This window comes from Sinohyriopsis cumingii, chromosome 3, assembly GCF_028554795.1.
Source record: "Sinohyriopsis cumingii isolate HCF-2022 chromosome 3, ASM2855479v2, whole genome shotgun sequence".
In the NCBI taxonomy this organism is placed as follows: Eukaryota; Metazoa; Mollusca; class Bivalvia; order Unionida; family Unionidae; genus Sinohyriopsis; species Sinohyriopsis cumingii.
Window position 1 is genome coordinate 88,253,799 of NC_142963.1, and position 13,782 is coordinate 88,267,580.

Genomic DNA, 13,782 nt, shown 5'->3' on the forward strand with positions numbered 1-13,782 from the left:
TTCAAGCAGCTGTATATTGGCAAGACCTTTACAAGTTTCATTTCCAGTTTTCCATATTGTATCATTTATAAAAGTTATGGCCCTGATTTTTATGTCCTCCTAACTTTTGGTTTTAACAGCATACTAGTAATTTGTCAGTTGCTGTATTCTTGATTTAAGTAATCGATTATATATTATTTCAATTCAGCAAGGTTTAAAACTTGAATATCCATTGCACAAAATTTGTTTTGGACATCATTCAGGCTTTTATATATGTCACCATACTAATGTCATGACACAACTCATGATTGGTTTGCTTCATACTTGAATGACAGATTTTAAACAGTGAATTTACTTGGACATATATCTGAATATAATAGAATCAATTTTGGTGTACCACAAGCATCTGTACTCAGACAACTTTTTTTTTGTTATTTTCATAATCAATCTTCACCTACAGATTAGAAACACAGTACCATCAACTGATCTGTATATTGTTCAAACTAATATCTTGATAATTTAAGCTTCAGATATAGAGGAGAATGGCAAGAAGAATGTTAATACAATAAAATAAATGCTTCATTCATAATACTCAAAACACAGGTGAGCCATTGCTATAATAATGAAAAACTGAAAGTAGCTTCCAGGGACAAGTTTTTGTTATTTTGTTGACAGTAATGTACTTTGTTCTGATCATACGAGTTTTATTACAAAGAAAACTCAACCTCCCTTCTGACTATTAAGAAAATTGAGTATTTTGTTCCAAAACAATATTATTATTATATCTTATTTTACAATAACTACATTCAGCCTCATTTTGACTGCTATGCAATATGGGGTATTACATCTTTGTTAATATTAAGAAAATATTTCAGTGGCAACAATGAGCCTGTAAAATTATACCAGATGGCCAAACTGAAGATAGCAGATACTTCAAAAATCCTACCTTTTCAAGAATGACTTAACCTTTTGAAAAGCCAAAATGATGTATCAAGTTTCTGTTAAGTCTGCCATAGTTTAGTTAAGAAATACTTTTCAATGCAGAGAAACCAGAAACACCCAGAATTTTAGATGACAACCAAAAACTGTCTAATTCCAAAATCAAAGAAAGATTTAAAACCTTTTTCAGTACACTGAGGCCATTATATGCATTAATATCCCAAAAGAAATGAAAAAATATTTTATTATAGGTATATTAATTGGATGAACTCAAAGTCTTAAGTAATACCATTAGTCCTGTCCACTTTCTCCTGGAATGTTTTGGTATATAAATATCTTAGTATGTGTTATTCATGAGTTTAACTGTTACCATAGAACACTGATAGTAATTTCATCTACATAATTTGCATGTGTAATTAAATAGTCTGGGTCTGTAATTTCTGTGTACATGACTGTATGTGTATGAATGTATCACATGTATGTATGTAACTGGTAGAAAAGAAACATGTTGCAGTTAAAAAGACATTATGTGGAACAGAGGTAGCATTTTACTATTAGCACAAAATGTTCATAAATGTTAAATACATGTCCAGCTGGAAAAAGACCCTACCTGGCATCCATAATGCAGAAGGTCTGAGGGGTATTCAGTAAGGTTAAAAGTTGCTTCCTAATTTTACAGTTTTATTGGTTGTAATTAGGGATGAATGGGTACCCAACCTGGCCATCCAGGCCCGGCTGGACTTAGCACCACATGGTGAAAAAACAACTTGGCTAAGTAGTTGCCTACTGGGTATCATGACCTGGCAAAATTTGTCTACCCATCCATCCCATATATTATGATAGATGGGTACCTACCCTTTAAAAACTGACCCAGCCATTTTGTTCCGTACTAGGTACCAGGCAAAATTTCCCTTCCCATCCATCCCTTCTTTCAAATTCTCCATGAAGTGGGTAAAGTTTACAGATGACCAGGGCCAGAATCATATTTAAGTTCTGATTTTGCTGTTCATAAACATTTTCACTTTTGACTTAACCATGATTTTCACCTCTTAACACAATAACCCCTGGAGCTTTTTGTCATTTTCGCCTGAAAATTGAGTAGGACACACATTTTGGAAGCTATTTCTGAATAGATCTGAAAAGACCAAATCCCCGGTGATCTTTCAATAACATACTGCCTAGTTGTGTTAGAAACATCGTTTTTCATTGGCTATTTGGCTCACGCATGAGCAGAAGGGTAAAAGTTGGATTTGTTTTTTTGCTTTTTTTGTTTTTTTTTTGTTGCTAAACAGAACCATTATTTTTGTATCAAGACCACTCTTTATTCCAAATGCCCATCTTATCCTACTTTTTTGCAAAGGCTCATCTGTCTGTTTGCAGTTCATACCAGTTTGCCTTAGATCTGAGACTAAAAAGTCTAAAATCCTGTCACAAAATCGGATTCCGACCACAGGCAAATTTTGGGTAGAAAAAAGAAGGGTAAAAAAAATGAGGTTTTTTAATCTGTATTTTGTAGTGCAACTAGATATTCCAGATTATTTGGTATCATTGTAGAGCTACTTCTGTCTACCTTTCTATAATACCGTCCACTTTAGTGTATCATGCATAACCATGATGCTACAGAGCTTGGCAGTAGGCCACTACCTCCTGCCCCGTTAAGTCGTTGCTAGGGGTTAATATGTTAAGATCAGACAGTAAGTGTAGAGGCATGCCCGGCCCTAGGATGTGCAGGGCTCAAGGCAGCATGCGGGGCCTAAGGCAGCAAGTGATGAGCAGGGGCTCCAAGCAAAAAATTTGCGCTGTGGAGTTGATTTCCTGAAACCACAGGGCCCAAGGTGTTTGCCTTGTTCGCCTTGCCCAAGGGCCAAGCCTTTGTAGAGGTATCTGATGTTGTTGTAGATTTTACCCCTTTACTACTCTGTTATTAGCTTGAGTATTGAGTGTATGTACTGTGTAGGAGGCGAAGTTTGCTAATATTTAACTGGACAAAATGGAACATATTATTCTGGACTTAGGGAAAATCCTTCTGGAAAATATGTGGAGTATCATGTGTTACAATCAGTTGAGGAGTCACTCTGTTAGATTCTTCTTGATGTGAAAGCTCTAGAAGTTTTCATTTATTGCAGGGAAATACTGCTTTAGCTCTTACAGTATATCCTCACTTATAAATTGAGTCAAACTGCAAACAACAAAGATTATGATCTCCCTTAGAATAATGCACATGCAGACCATGATCTGTGTTGTTTTTCTGCTGATTACTCCTACCAAATTGCACAGACCCATATTAGGTAGATTATGCAATGGCATCCTGGGTCTGTGCAGTTTGCAGTTGTCTTTTAAGTAAGTATATATGATAAGTTAAAACTTGATAAACATCTTGCTGTGTCAGTTAGCAGTATGTGTACAGCTGTGCAAACTTTGGTACATGGGATGCAGAAGTTTTAGTGTACATGGAGTAGAATCAGCATTTATTTTCCCTGTTACAAAAAAATATTTAAAAACTAAATATTTGCAATCTAAAGTTTTCGGAAATATCTTCTAAATACTTCTGTATTGAAGAGCATGAGAAACATTTCAGTTATATTCTTATTGACTTTTATATTTAGTGCCATACTGCAAATGGTAGACTTGAATACTGCAAGTGGCTGACTTGAATACTGCAAGTGGTAGTCTTGAATACTGCAAATGGTAGACTTGAATACTGCAAGTGGTAGACTTGAATACTGCAAATGGTAGACTTGAATACTGCAAGTGGCTGACTTGAATACTGCAAGTGGTAGTCTTGAATACTGCAAGTGGCTGACTTGAATACTGCAAGTGGTAGATTTGAATACTGCAAGTGGTAGACTTGAATACTGCAAATGGTAGACTTGAATACTGAAGTGGCTGACTTGAATACTGCAAGTGGTAGACTTGAATACTGCAAATGGTAGACTTGAATACTGCAAGTGCTTGACTTAAATACTGCAAGTGGTAGACTTGAATAATGCAAGTGGTTGACTTGAATACTGCAAGTGGTTGACTTGAATACTGCAAGTGGTAGATTTGAATACTGCAAGTGGTTGACTTGAATACTGCAAGTGGTAGACTTGAATACTGCAAGTGGTTGACTTAAATACTGCAAGTGGTAGACTTGAATACTGCAAGTGGTTGACTTGAATACTGCAAGTGGTTAACTTGAATGCTACAAGTGGTAGACTTGAATACTGCAAGTGGTTGACTTGAATACTGCAAGTGGTAGACTTGAATACTGCAAGTGGTGGTAGACTTGAATACTGCAAGTGGTTGACTTGAATACTGCAAGTGGTAGACTTGAATACTGCAAGTGGTTGACTTGATTAGTGCTTGAAGAATAAGATTGCTTTTGAAGTCAAGTGCAATGACCCATAAGATTTTTATCTATTTGTGATTATTAACATTTCAGTCCAGATTTTGTATTTCAGTTAAAATTACAAAAAAGCAAATTTGTACAAAGTTAGACTTAGTGCAAGGACTTCATTAATGGATTAGATGTATACCCTAAAATGTAATACCGAAAGTCTTTGAGATGATCTGATTAAGATATTTATAAAACTATTCTTCATAATCTTAACTTGAATTTCATATCAGTAAATAGATCTGCACTGTGAAGTAGTTTGTTGTGAGATATTCATGATTAATTTCAGAATTTCATCTCTACTCGACGAATTTCAGTTAAAATTAAATTAAAATGTTCCTCCTTGAACTTTACCTCATACTGTGTTCACTTGAAAGTAAAGTTCTTGAAAGAAAATTAAAGATCTTCAAAGTGATAAATCATTGAGCAAAATCAGATCACATCTTTTAGTTAAATATTTGAGTGTAACAAGGAAATCTTTGTAATTTGATATTTTGTATTCGTTTGAATAATACTTAACAACAGTACACTGCACAAAAAATGGATGCACGATACCTTACATATTATTAACATGTGCCATATATATATATATATAAAGCATCTCATTTGAATTGGTGATCTTGTTTATTGTCCCAGGCCCTGAGTGGTCCTTGCCTATACAGATCACTCACATCTCACCTAGCTCTGTCTGTAGGTGTCTTGGCTAAACCAACAAGTTTGTGAGAATGCTTGCAAGTAGCTTCCCATGGGTCGATGGTTCTTCCCAGGGTCTTGCCTGCTTCTTCCTTCCCCAAGATATACTGGCCACTATGTATGACCTTTTATGTACTGAAAAATGGCATTAAACCCCACAAAAGCAAAACCAAGCAATCTTTACTGGTTTTTTTTGGCTGGTTCAAGTTATAAGTAGATTTAACTCTTATGTACACACACACTTTCAAACCACAATTTGAATCATTTAAAATATGTTCTAAAAACACTAATACCCAGTTTTGTTGTTGGTGTTCGTTGTTGTAGGGTTTAACGTCATTTTTCAGCACACGTTATGCTATGCATGGCGGCCAGTATTAATGGTGGAGGAAGAAAGTGGAAAATCCCCGGAAAGAACCACCGACCCTTGAGAAGCTACTGGCAAGCTTTCTCACATACCCACATTGGCCGAATCTGTGACTCGAACCCACGCAGACAGAGGTGAGATGGCAGTGATCCGTAATGGAGAGTGCTTTAGACCACTCTGCCACTTCGGGCCCCTCCCAGTTTTGTGTGTGTGTGTGTGTGTGTGTGCATATTCATGTGTATGTATGTGCGTGCATGAGAGAGAGAGAGAGTAACAGTTTGTGCACACAATGTTTTGTGTTTACAAAATATTATTTAAAAACTAAATTTTTGAATCAGGGCCAGGTCATTTGGGGTTGGAAGAAATCCAGGGGACAATGCAGGTTATGTAAATCACTTGTTCTGTGAGCACTGTTGTTGGTCTTGTGTTAGGTCATTAACTTAAAATGTGTTGAGGACAGAATGGCTCAGCCCTAATTATGATTTCATGAACTGTGTTAATTCAGTAATTTGCAGTAGCTTAGTTGTTAGTTTGTCTTGCAATCTTTGTTCAATACATGTTCAAGTCTACCTGGGTCAGCTGCCTTATGTGTCCTTAAGAAAGACACTGAGCTCCAGTTTTCCATTGTATACATTAAGAGAAAGCGTTATGTGTGAAGGTAATAGTGGCAATATGACATTCATCCAAGAATGCAGGCATTTAATTTTAAAAACCTGCATTTGGTTTGAAACTTTTCTGTCATCAGTCTTTCCAACTTTTTTAAGCCATAAATTATTACTTCTGTGTTAAGATAATTATTTTTTCAAATTGAACCTTTTAAGTTCTTGATGTTTTCAGCTCTTCAGCCGGACATCAAATTTGACACATTCCTTTGAATGTCATAAGCTGATGTATTGTGTACATGTTCCAGGTAATATTCACAAACTTAGGAAGGTGATCATTCCATGGAATACAGTCTGCATTTATTTTCACTTTTATAACAGGAAAAATGTCAGTATGTGAGCAGTTAACTATAATGTCTGTCAATCATGATGTCAAGGCTTTCATATAAAACTTCTCCTGAGAAAAAGAAGGGAATATAACTCAATAAATACTTTTACTCTGTGTTTTTCACAGTTTATAAATGTGGACCATGAAATTTCAGCCCCCCCCCCACTTATTTTTATTATTTGCAAAGTTACAAATATTTAATATTGATTATGTGGCTAAAATAAGGAAAAATGCAATTTTTAATTTTAATCCCCATCCTTGGTAGGTCCAGGGGTTTTAGGTGGCAGTGATACCTATCTGGCCTTTCCAAAGTGAACAAGGTGAATTCTAAATGTTTGCTAGAGTTTGCTTTGGTCTCTTTTGCTCATGCCAAAAGGCAGGTGGTCAGTTCTTGGTTAAATGATTAATCTTATCAATATGTTGGTCATAAGATAAAAGATTGCAGTCACTGGATCCAGAACAGTGATTTTATTTCATTGGTATGCCTACCATAAGGTGGAACATATCATGTTATGTCCTCATTCCACCCTTCCATCTGTCCATTCTCAGTTTTATTTCTGCACAACTCAGTTGTCACCAAATGTTCATTTTGGTATATGCATGATAAATCAAGTTTCCTGCACTTAATTCTCATTGAACTTCTGAGAGACTAAACTTCATAGAGGCAGCTGCTTTTGGTTTGGTTTGGTTTCGTTTGCTTTGAATGACTCTCACTTATGTTAAGGAAGAAGTCTGTTGATTTTGAGGTCGAAAGGTCAGAGGTATATGTCACTGACTGAAATGTGAAAAATGGTTTCTGAAGAACAATTTCAGTTATTGGCTTTGTACCTTCACCACTTTTTGTGCATGACTTGTACATTGGGTAAGAAAATTTGATTTGTGATCAAAAGGTCAAAGGTCAAGATCACTGAAAGAAGACATGTTTCTTTTGCAGAATCACTTTTGTCCTGAAGTAAGTTACTTGACACTTGACCAATCTGTGTGGATGACTTGCAAGGGTAATGAAAACATTTATTGACTCAGTGTCTAAAGGTCAGATATTAGGGTCATAGTATGTTAAGAATATGATGGTTTCTGCACAGTGAGTTTTGTTCAAGATCACATACCTTAAGTAAAGGTTGAGGTCATTGAGACTGATCAGTCAATAACCATACCCCCATAGTTCCTTCAAAGAGGACTGTTAAACATAGGACAGGTATATAATGTTCCGCTCACAAATTCTTGATGGCTAATAGAAAGCAAAAGTTTTGGTGGAACCTGAGTTGGCAAGTGGCATCAGTGGGATAGCCTTAAGGTAAGTTTTGGGACTATTTCTGTTTTTTATATTTATTAATGACATGCCTGAAGCATGTGAAAAGATGGTGAAACATTTTGATGCTGATTCTGAAGTCATCTGTAAAGTTAACTTTATCATTGATTAGATTAGTCATTCAGATGGATTTAGAGAAGTTGTTCCTTTGGTCTGAGAAATGGCGAATTTGATTCATTGCATGGAAGATCAAAGTCATGCACCTTGGTTCTTCTAATAGGAAATATATGTGTACTTCAATAGAAGACAGAGAATATAACTGAGGTAAATGAAGTTACATTAGAAGAGGAGTTAGGTTGATAATGACTAATAGCAGATTGCAGCATGTGTAAAAAAATAAAATAAAATGTTGGTATTAATCAGGAACTCATCCACAACCATAACATTAGAATTGTTTTATATGTCTGCCGTATGTAAGTTATAATGTAGTTAAACTCTAGGTCTTAAACTAAGTAACAGAAAGAAGTGAAACTTAGAATGCAAGTAAAATTCAACAAACAGTTTGAATACAAAGTGAAAATTCAAATGACTAACAATTGTGAATTAAATCCTATGTAATCTTAAATGTCCAATCACAAGCTCAAAAGTACAGAATGTTCCAAATTAATTCCAGTAGTCTTGAATATTCCCATATTGACGTAATCCAGAATGTCTCTGAATGAGTTCTCAGTAATCACCAAATAATGTCTTAATCCAGTCAGTAAACACTTTAATAGTTCCAGTGAATGATTTAAATAATTCCTCTTGAATTATACTTGAAAACAACCGCAAATTCTGAGTATACATTCCCAAAGACTGATATGAAACAGGAATGAATAGTTCTTTATCAAATCCCCTCTTATATACATCCCCAGTTGACCTTTGTCACAATAAAATGTTCTGGAATTTCCTAGATGGTAGTCATTTCTAATTGGAAAACAAGCCCACTTAGAATATTCTGAACTCATAAAGCTATGTCAACATGTTTACAAATGACCAATATCTTAAAGTACATCTACAGTCATGGACAAAAGTTAAGCACAAAATATCGCTCTACAAAATAATGTATTTTTGTCCATTTGTTTCAGTGACCAGTTTTGTTCAACACAAAATGAGTTGTGAACCATCTATAGCTACCAAACTTGGTGGATGGTTTGCTCTTGGGGTCAGAAATAACCCTATTGATTTTGGGTTCAAGAGGTCAAAGATAAGGGCACTGACTGAAAGAATAAAAATGGTTTCCACACCATAACTTTATTTCTGCACCATCTACAGGTCAAAGGCTCAGGTCATTGTGACATAATAATTAGTCCTAAATCATAGACTTGGCCTAAACTTTTTGGATGACTTGCACATGTGGCAAGGAAGAAGCCTATTGATTTTGGGTCAGAATGTGTCTGAAAGAAGAAAGAAAAAAATGGTTTCTGCTCAAAAATGTAACTTGTCTAAATGGAGGACTGTCTAACATGGGACAGTCATAAAATGTGTTATTCAGTGTGCTCTTGTTACCACTTGACAAGCCCTTCATAAAACCTTGTCATGAATATTATATTTGTGTGTGGAAACCAAATCTGAAGCTATTGAGACTGAGCAAAGAAGAACACAACAGCTCTCAAAACAATAAAAATAAACTGTATAAAGAAAGACTAAGGAAATGGAAATCCTATCTTTATAGTATAGAAGAAATAGAAAGATCCTAAATGGAATTTATAAAATTGTCTACTGAAAAATGTTGGAATTATTGACAAGAGGTCATTCTTTAAAGTTGAAGAAACTTCCTTGTTGGACAGAGAAAAGAAAAACAGTTGAACTTTATGAGCCATCAGTAATAGGAACATGAATATTTTGGGGCATTTTGTGGGTGTGGGGTGTGAATCAGCCACTCTTACGACTATATTTTAGACATTGCTATACTCAAACCAAGTGTTTATTGGTATTACAAGAAAATGCCAATTCCATTCCCTCAGAAAGTCACTATAAACTTTATAACAATCCTAGATTTAGTTAGAAATTTCTGTATTTAAATTAAATCCATGTGTTAATACTTATATTTTATTCAGTGTGACCCTTACCTGTCAATGTGACTCATCTGCAATGTAGAAAATAGAGCTTTAGAATAGCTGCAAATATTTTACACTGTTTCCAATAGCTTATTTACTGTATATAATTACTTTTATGTCAAGTCCAACTTCATGCAGACAACAAAAATTGCATAATGTGCCTTTAGATCAGGGTCAGTGTTGTTTGTTCTGCAGATTGCTCCAAATAAACTGCATAGGTTTAGATCTTTTGGCACATTACGTGATGGTAGATCATGGTCTGTGCAGTTTGCAGTTGGATTCGACTTAGGGAGTGTAGGTGGTAGGTAAAAAGAAAACAATTTAAGTAAAAATACCATGTTTTGAAAGTTATCAAGCTGATGCTTTATTTATAATTGCATATGATTAAAACTTGGCATAAAATTGGAATAAAATAAACCTGTTGAATATGAGATGAAGTGGAAGGATATTATTACACTAAAATAGATCTGTGTGCTGATAATCCTTTCATGCAGAATTAAGATTCGGATGATTTGCTGTATGGACCAAGATTATCAGTATAATCACCTTGATTAATGTAGTGCTTTGTGTGCAAAGTGCACACAATGTCAAATGCCATATACCTGGATCTGCGGGTATGTTATGTAATGATAGATCTGGATATCTTGTGTTCGCTGTAAATCAGTAGAGAAACAAACAGGATAGACTCTGATCTGTCTAAACATGGGCTGACAGATCTGGGCATGTATTAACAGTTTGGTATGTTTGATACTAGGATATATATGGTAATCACTTCATGTAGATAATAAGAGCAATCTCTTTTGAATTACTTATCCAAAGATATTTGTGATTCACTTCAGATTTTTAAAGTGAATCTCACCTAATTTATTTAAATTAGATCTTAATGCCTTGAACTGCTTTCTTTATGTTTTACACAAAAGTAAAGTTCTTGACAGAAAAAAATATGTTTGAAATAATAAATCATTCATTGATATCTAATTTATATTTTGCATTCAAAATTTGAATCTAACAAACATACCTTTGTTATCTGTGGCAGTATTTAGTGTCATATTCTTGTTACAGCACAAGAAGTGAAGAGTGATATATTATCTATCTTGTGTCAGCTCTTTGTCATTCTCTTATTCAGGATTAACATTGCAGCGTTTACCATTTATCAATGACCTTTTTTATATTACTTTTTTTAAGCATGTCTCTTTTATTGTAAAATGTTGTCAAAGCCAGACTCCATCAGAATATTTAAATAAATAAATTTGAATGAAACTGGCAGATTTGATAGTTGGATAATCCAACCAGTTTTTTATAGAAATAATTTGAGTTGGATAAATTTGACTGGAGACCAGGCAAAGGTTAAGAACATATAGTTTTCATGCCTTTTCTAATTACTTTATATTTTTTCCCTAGATCCCCACATCAAGGTAATTGGGTATCCAGAAGATGTCCGCATGGCTAAAGACATCATCATGGCTGTCCTAGACACAAAGGTAACACAAATTTATAATTTATATCTGGATTTAGCAACCAACTCTAGATCTTAAATACACATTTCTTGTCCAAACCAAATTTTTTGTGATATGATCATATTTTTCATAGCTCCTAATCATTCACTGTATTTCTCTAATGATAAACCCATGCTTGATAACTGCTCCAGTGGCCTAGTGGTTAGAGCGTCCACCTTGGATGCGGGAGGTCGTGGGTTCGATCCCCGGCCAAGTCGTACCAAAGACTTACAAAAATGGTACCAACAGCTGCCTCGCTTGGGGTTCAGCATTAAGAGATTAGTGTTAGGATTGGTCGGCCTGGTGTCAGGATAATGTGACTGGGTGGGACATCATGCTACATGTCTGCGGCATGATGCCCCAGTGCTAGACATCACCATAAACTGCCACATTGCAGACATCGTAGCGATATGACTGAAAAATTGTTAAAGTTATGTTAAAAATCAAAATCACATCATATCACCCATGCTTGATAATTAGCCAACACCTTATTTTTTTTAAATACGGAAATTTGAACATTTACTAATACTATCTTTATTCGATAAAAAAAAAAAACCATGCTAATATTTTAAAAATTTATTAGGCCAGTCACCTTGGTCTTGTGGAATTTATTTTTGTAAAAGGATAGTTTTACCTCTGAAATATACCTATATTATCCAGTCCAGTCTATTAATGCCTTTTGAAACCCTGGTGTTAGGCTTGGTTTGGTCTCTGGTGGTTTACAGCTCATCAGACAAACGATTAGACCAACAGCTAAGTCAGGTATGTTCTGAATAAAATGTACAGTCAGCCTGTGTTAAACATTCATCTCTTGCAAAGAAAAATATGGCATGTTAAAACAGGTGGTTGCGTAATAGAGACTCATTTCAGCAATGATTTTGTTTTATGTAAGAGACATATGGTAGCTCATTGGTTAAGGTATTTGACTTGTGACCAGTTGGGTGTGGGCTTGACTCTCATCATTGATCAGTGTCCTTGGGCAAAGCATGTAGTTGTCTTTGAAACCTTAAATGTGTTTCGTTGCTGTATAACACCAAAACCAAATAGACATGTACTTTGATGATTATAAAGTAATGAAACATTTGTAAAAATAATTAACAGAAAGCGTGTGCTTAATAACCTTTGCAAAGATTGTGAACAGTGCATTTTTTTATGGGCATTGGTGAAAATTATTTGGATGGTTACCATCACCACTTTAGTCATGGAAACAGGCATGGTAACCGTTTTGTGGTTTTCTCCATTAAAGCTGAGAGAATGAGTGAAAATAATTATGAGACGGAGTCATTTGTGATACATGTAACATTATAAACTGATGCAGAAAGAAACTGGCAAACTTTGCTTCCATCAAGATGGGTTAGGACAAATATAGTAAAATTCATTTACCATATACACTGTGGTTGGCTGTTATTCCATTACAGATATGTATCTCTGTCATATAATATAATTATTTACTTTAAAGGAAACTTCTTTCTGGCCTGCAACCATATAATGAAAGTCTACATTATCATGTTTTTTGGGGGCAAAGCATCCTTGATGAAGTAACGGATCAAAATGGGAAAATGACTTGGGTGTTTAATAAAGTAAATGGTGTGTGTGTCTTTCTTTCTTGGTTTGTAATACAGTGTATTTTATGAGCCTGTGTGGTGCAAGCATCTGTTATACTTTGAAGGTTCTTGGTGTGATTTATTGTGTTTACCAGGGCAATAATCCACTTACTACACTCCACTTGGTGAGTTCAACTTCTCCTGTTGCCCATTTATGTGCACAGTTTATCATAAATCACACTGTCTTTGAGATAAATAAGTGCACAAGATGGGGAAAAAAATAGGGTTTGAAATAAAAACATTGAACCAGATTTGTGTCCTTGATAACATTAACTGTCACAGCAAATCCACTTTGGTAATTATTTGTTCTGGTATCGTTTTTTTTTTCTTTCTTCCTGACTGCATCAGATAGCTACTTTAGTTCCAAGACTGGTATGTATAAATCTCCCACATAATAAGATTCATAATTTCTACACAGACGTCCTGTTAGTACGTTTTGAAAGTTTAAAAAAAGTACACCCCACTCCCAATGCACAGCTTTCTTTATACAAGAATACATGAATGAACATGGATGTATCTGAAATGGCAGACAGGAGTAAAATCAGTGTACAAACAGATATATTTTAAAAACAGTATATGTGTGTTTATAATAGCTTTTGTTTGTGTGTATATTCTACATAAAGTAGGTCCACAGTTTGTGCATATACATGTATCCTAAATGAGTACGAGTGCACTATGCATAAAGTAGCTCCACAGTGTCCTATTTTTCATGCTTGAGTGTGTCAGCCATTTTGTCTCACCTGCCAGATGTAGGGATCACTTTTCAAATGATGGTGGTTTTCTTTTGCTGTCATCATTAAATTTGTACTCTGACACTAGTATGTCCAGTCAGGAAATGTTTTGGTAAAATGTAGTAATACATTATCAGCTGTTATTGCATTGCTGATTCTTTTCCTGCCACTAGTCCATGTAGATTATACTCTCTGCCAATTATTATTGCAGTATGTATATGCAGTTAATTAATAGAGATTGGAGACATAGGATTATAATTTT

At 35.0% G+C, this 13,782-nt stretch overlaps 1 protein-coding gene across 4 annotated transcripts in view; it reads left to right on the forward strand.

Annotated features, from left to right (window-relative positions):
- LOC149803256 (protein bicaudal C homolog 1-like) overlaps nucleotides 1–13,782 on the forward strand; it is a 327,843-nt gene that overhangs the window by 158,417 nt on the left and 155,644 nt on the right. For all 4 annotated transcript variants that reach the window (XR_016420163.1, XR_016420164.1, XM_089952905.1 and 1 more), the window contains exon 4: nucleotides 11,091–11,170. Coding sequence is in view for 2 of the 4 variants with exons in the window: in XM_089952905.1 (XP_089809031.1) it covers nucleotides 11,091–11,170 (80 nt within the window). In the remaining 2 variants the exon portion in view is untranslated. The remainder of the gene's footprint in view (nucleotides 1–11,090; nucleotides 11,171–13,782) is intronic.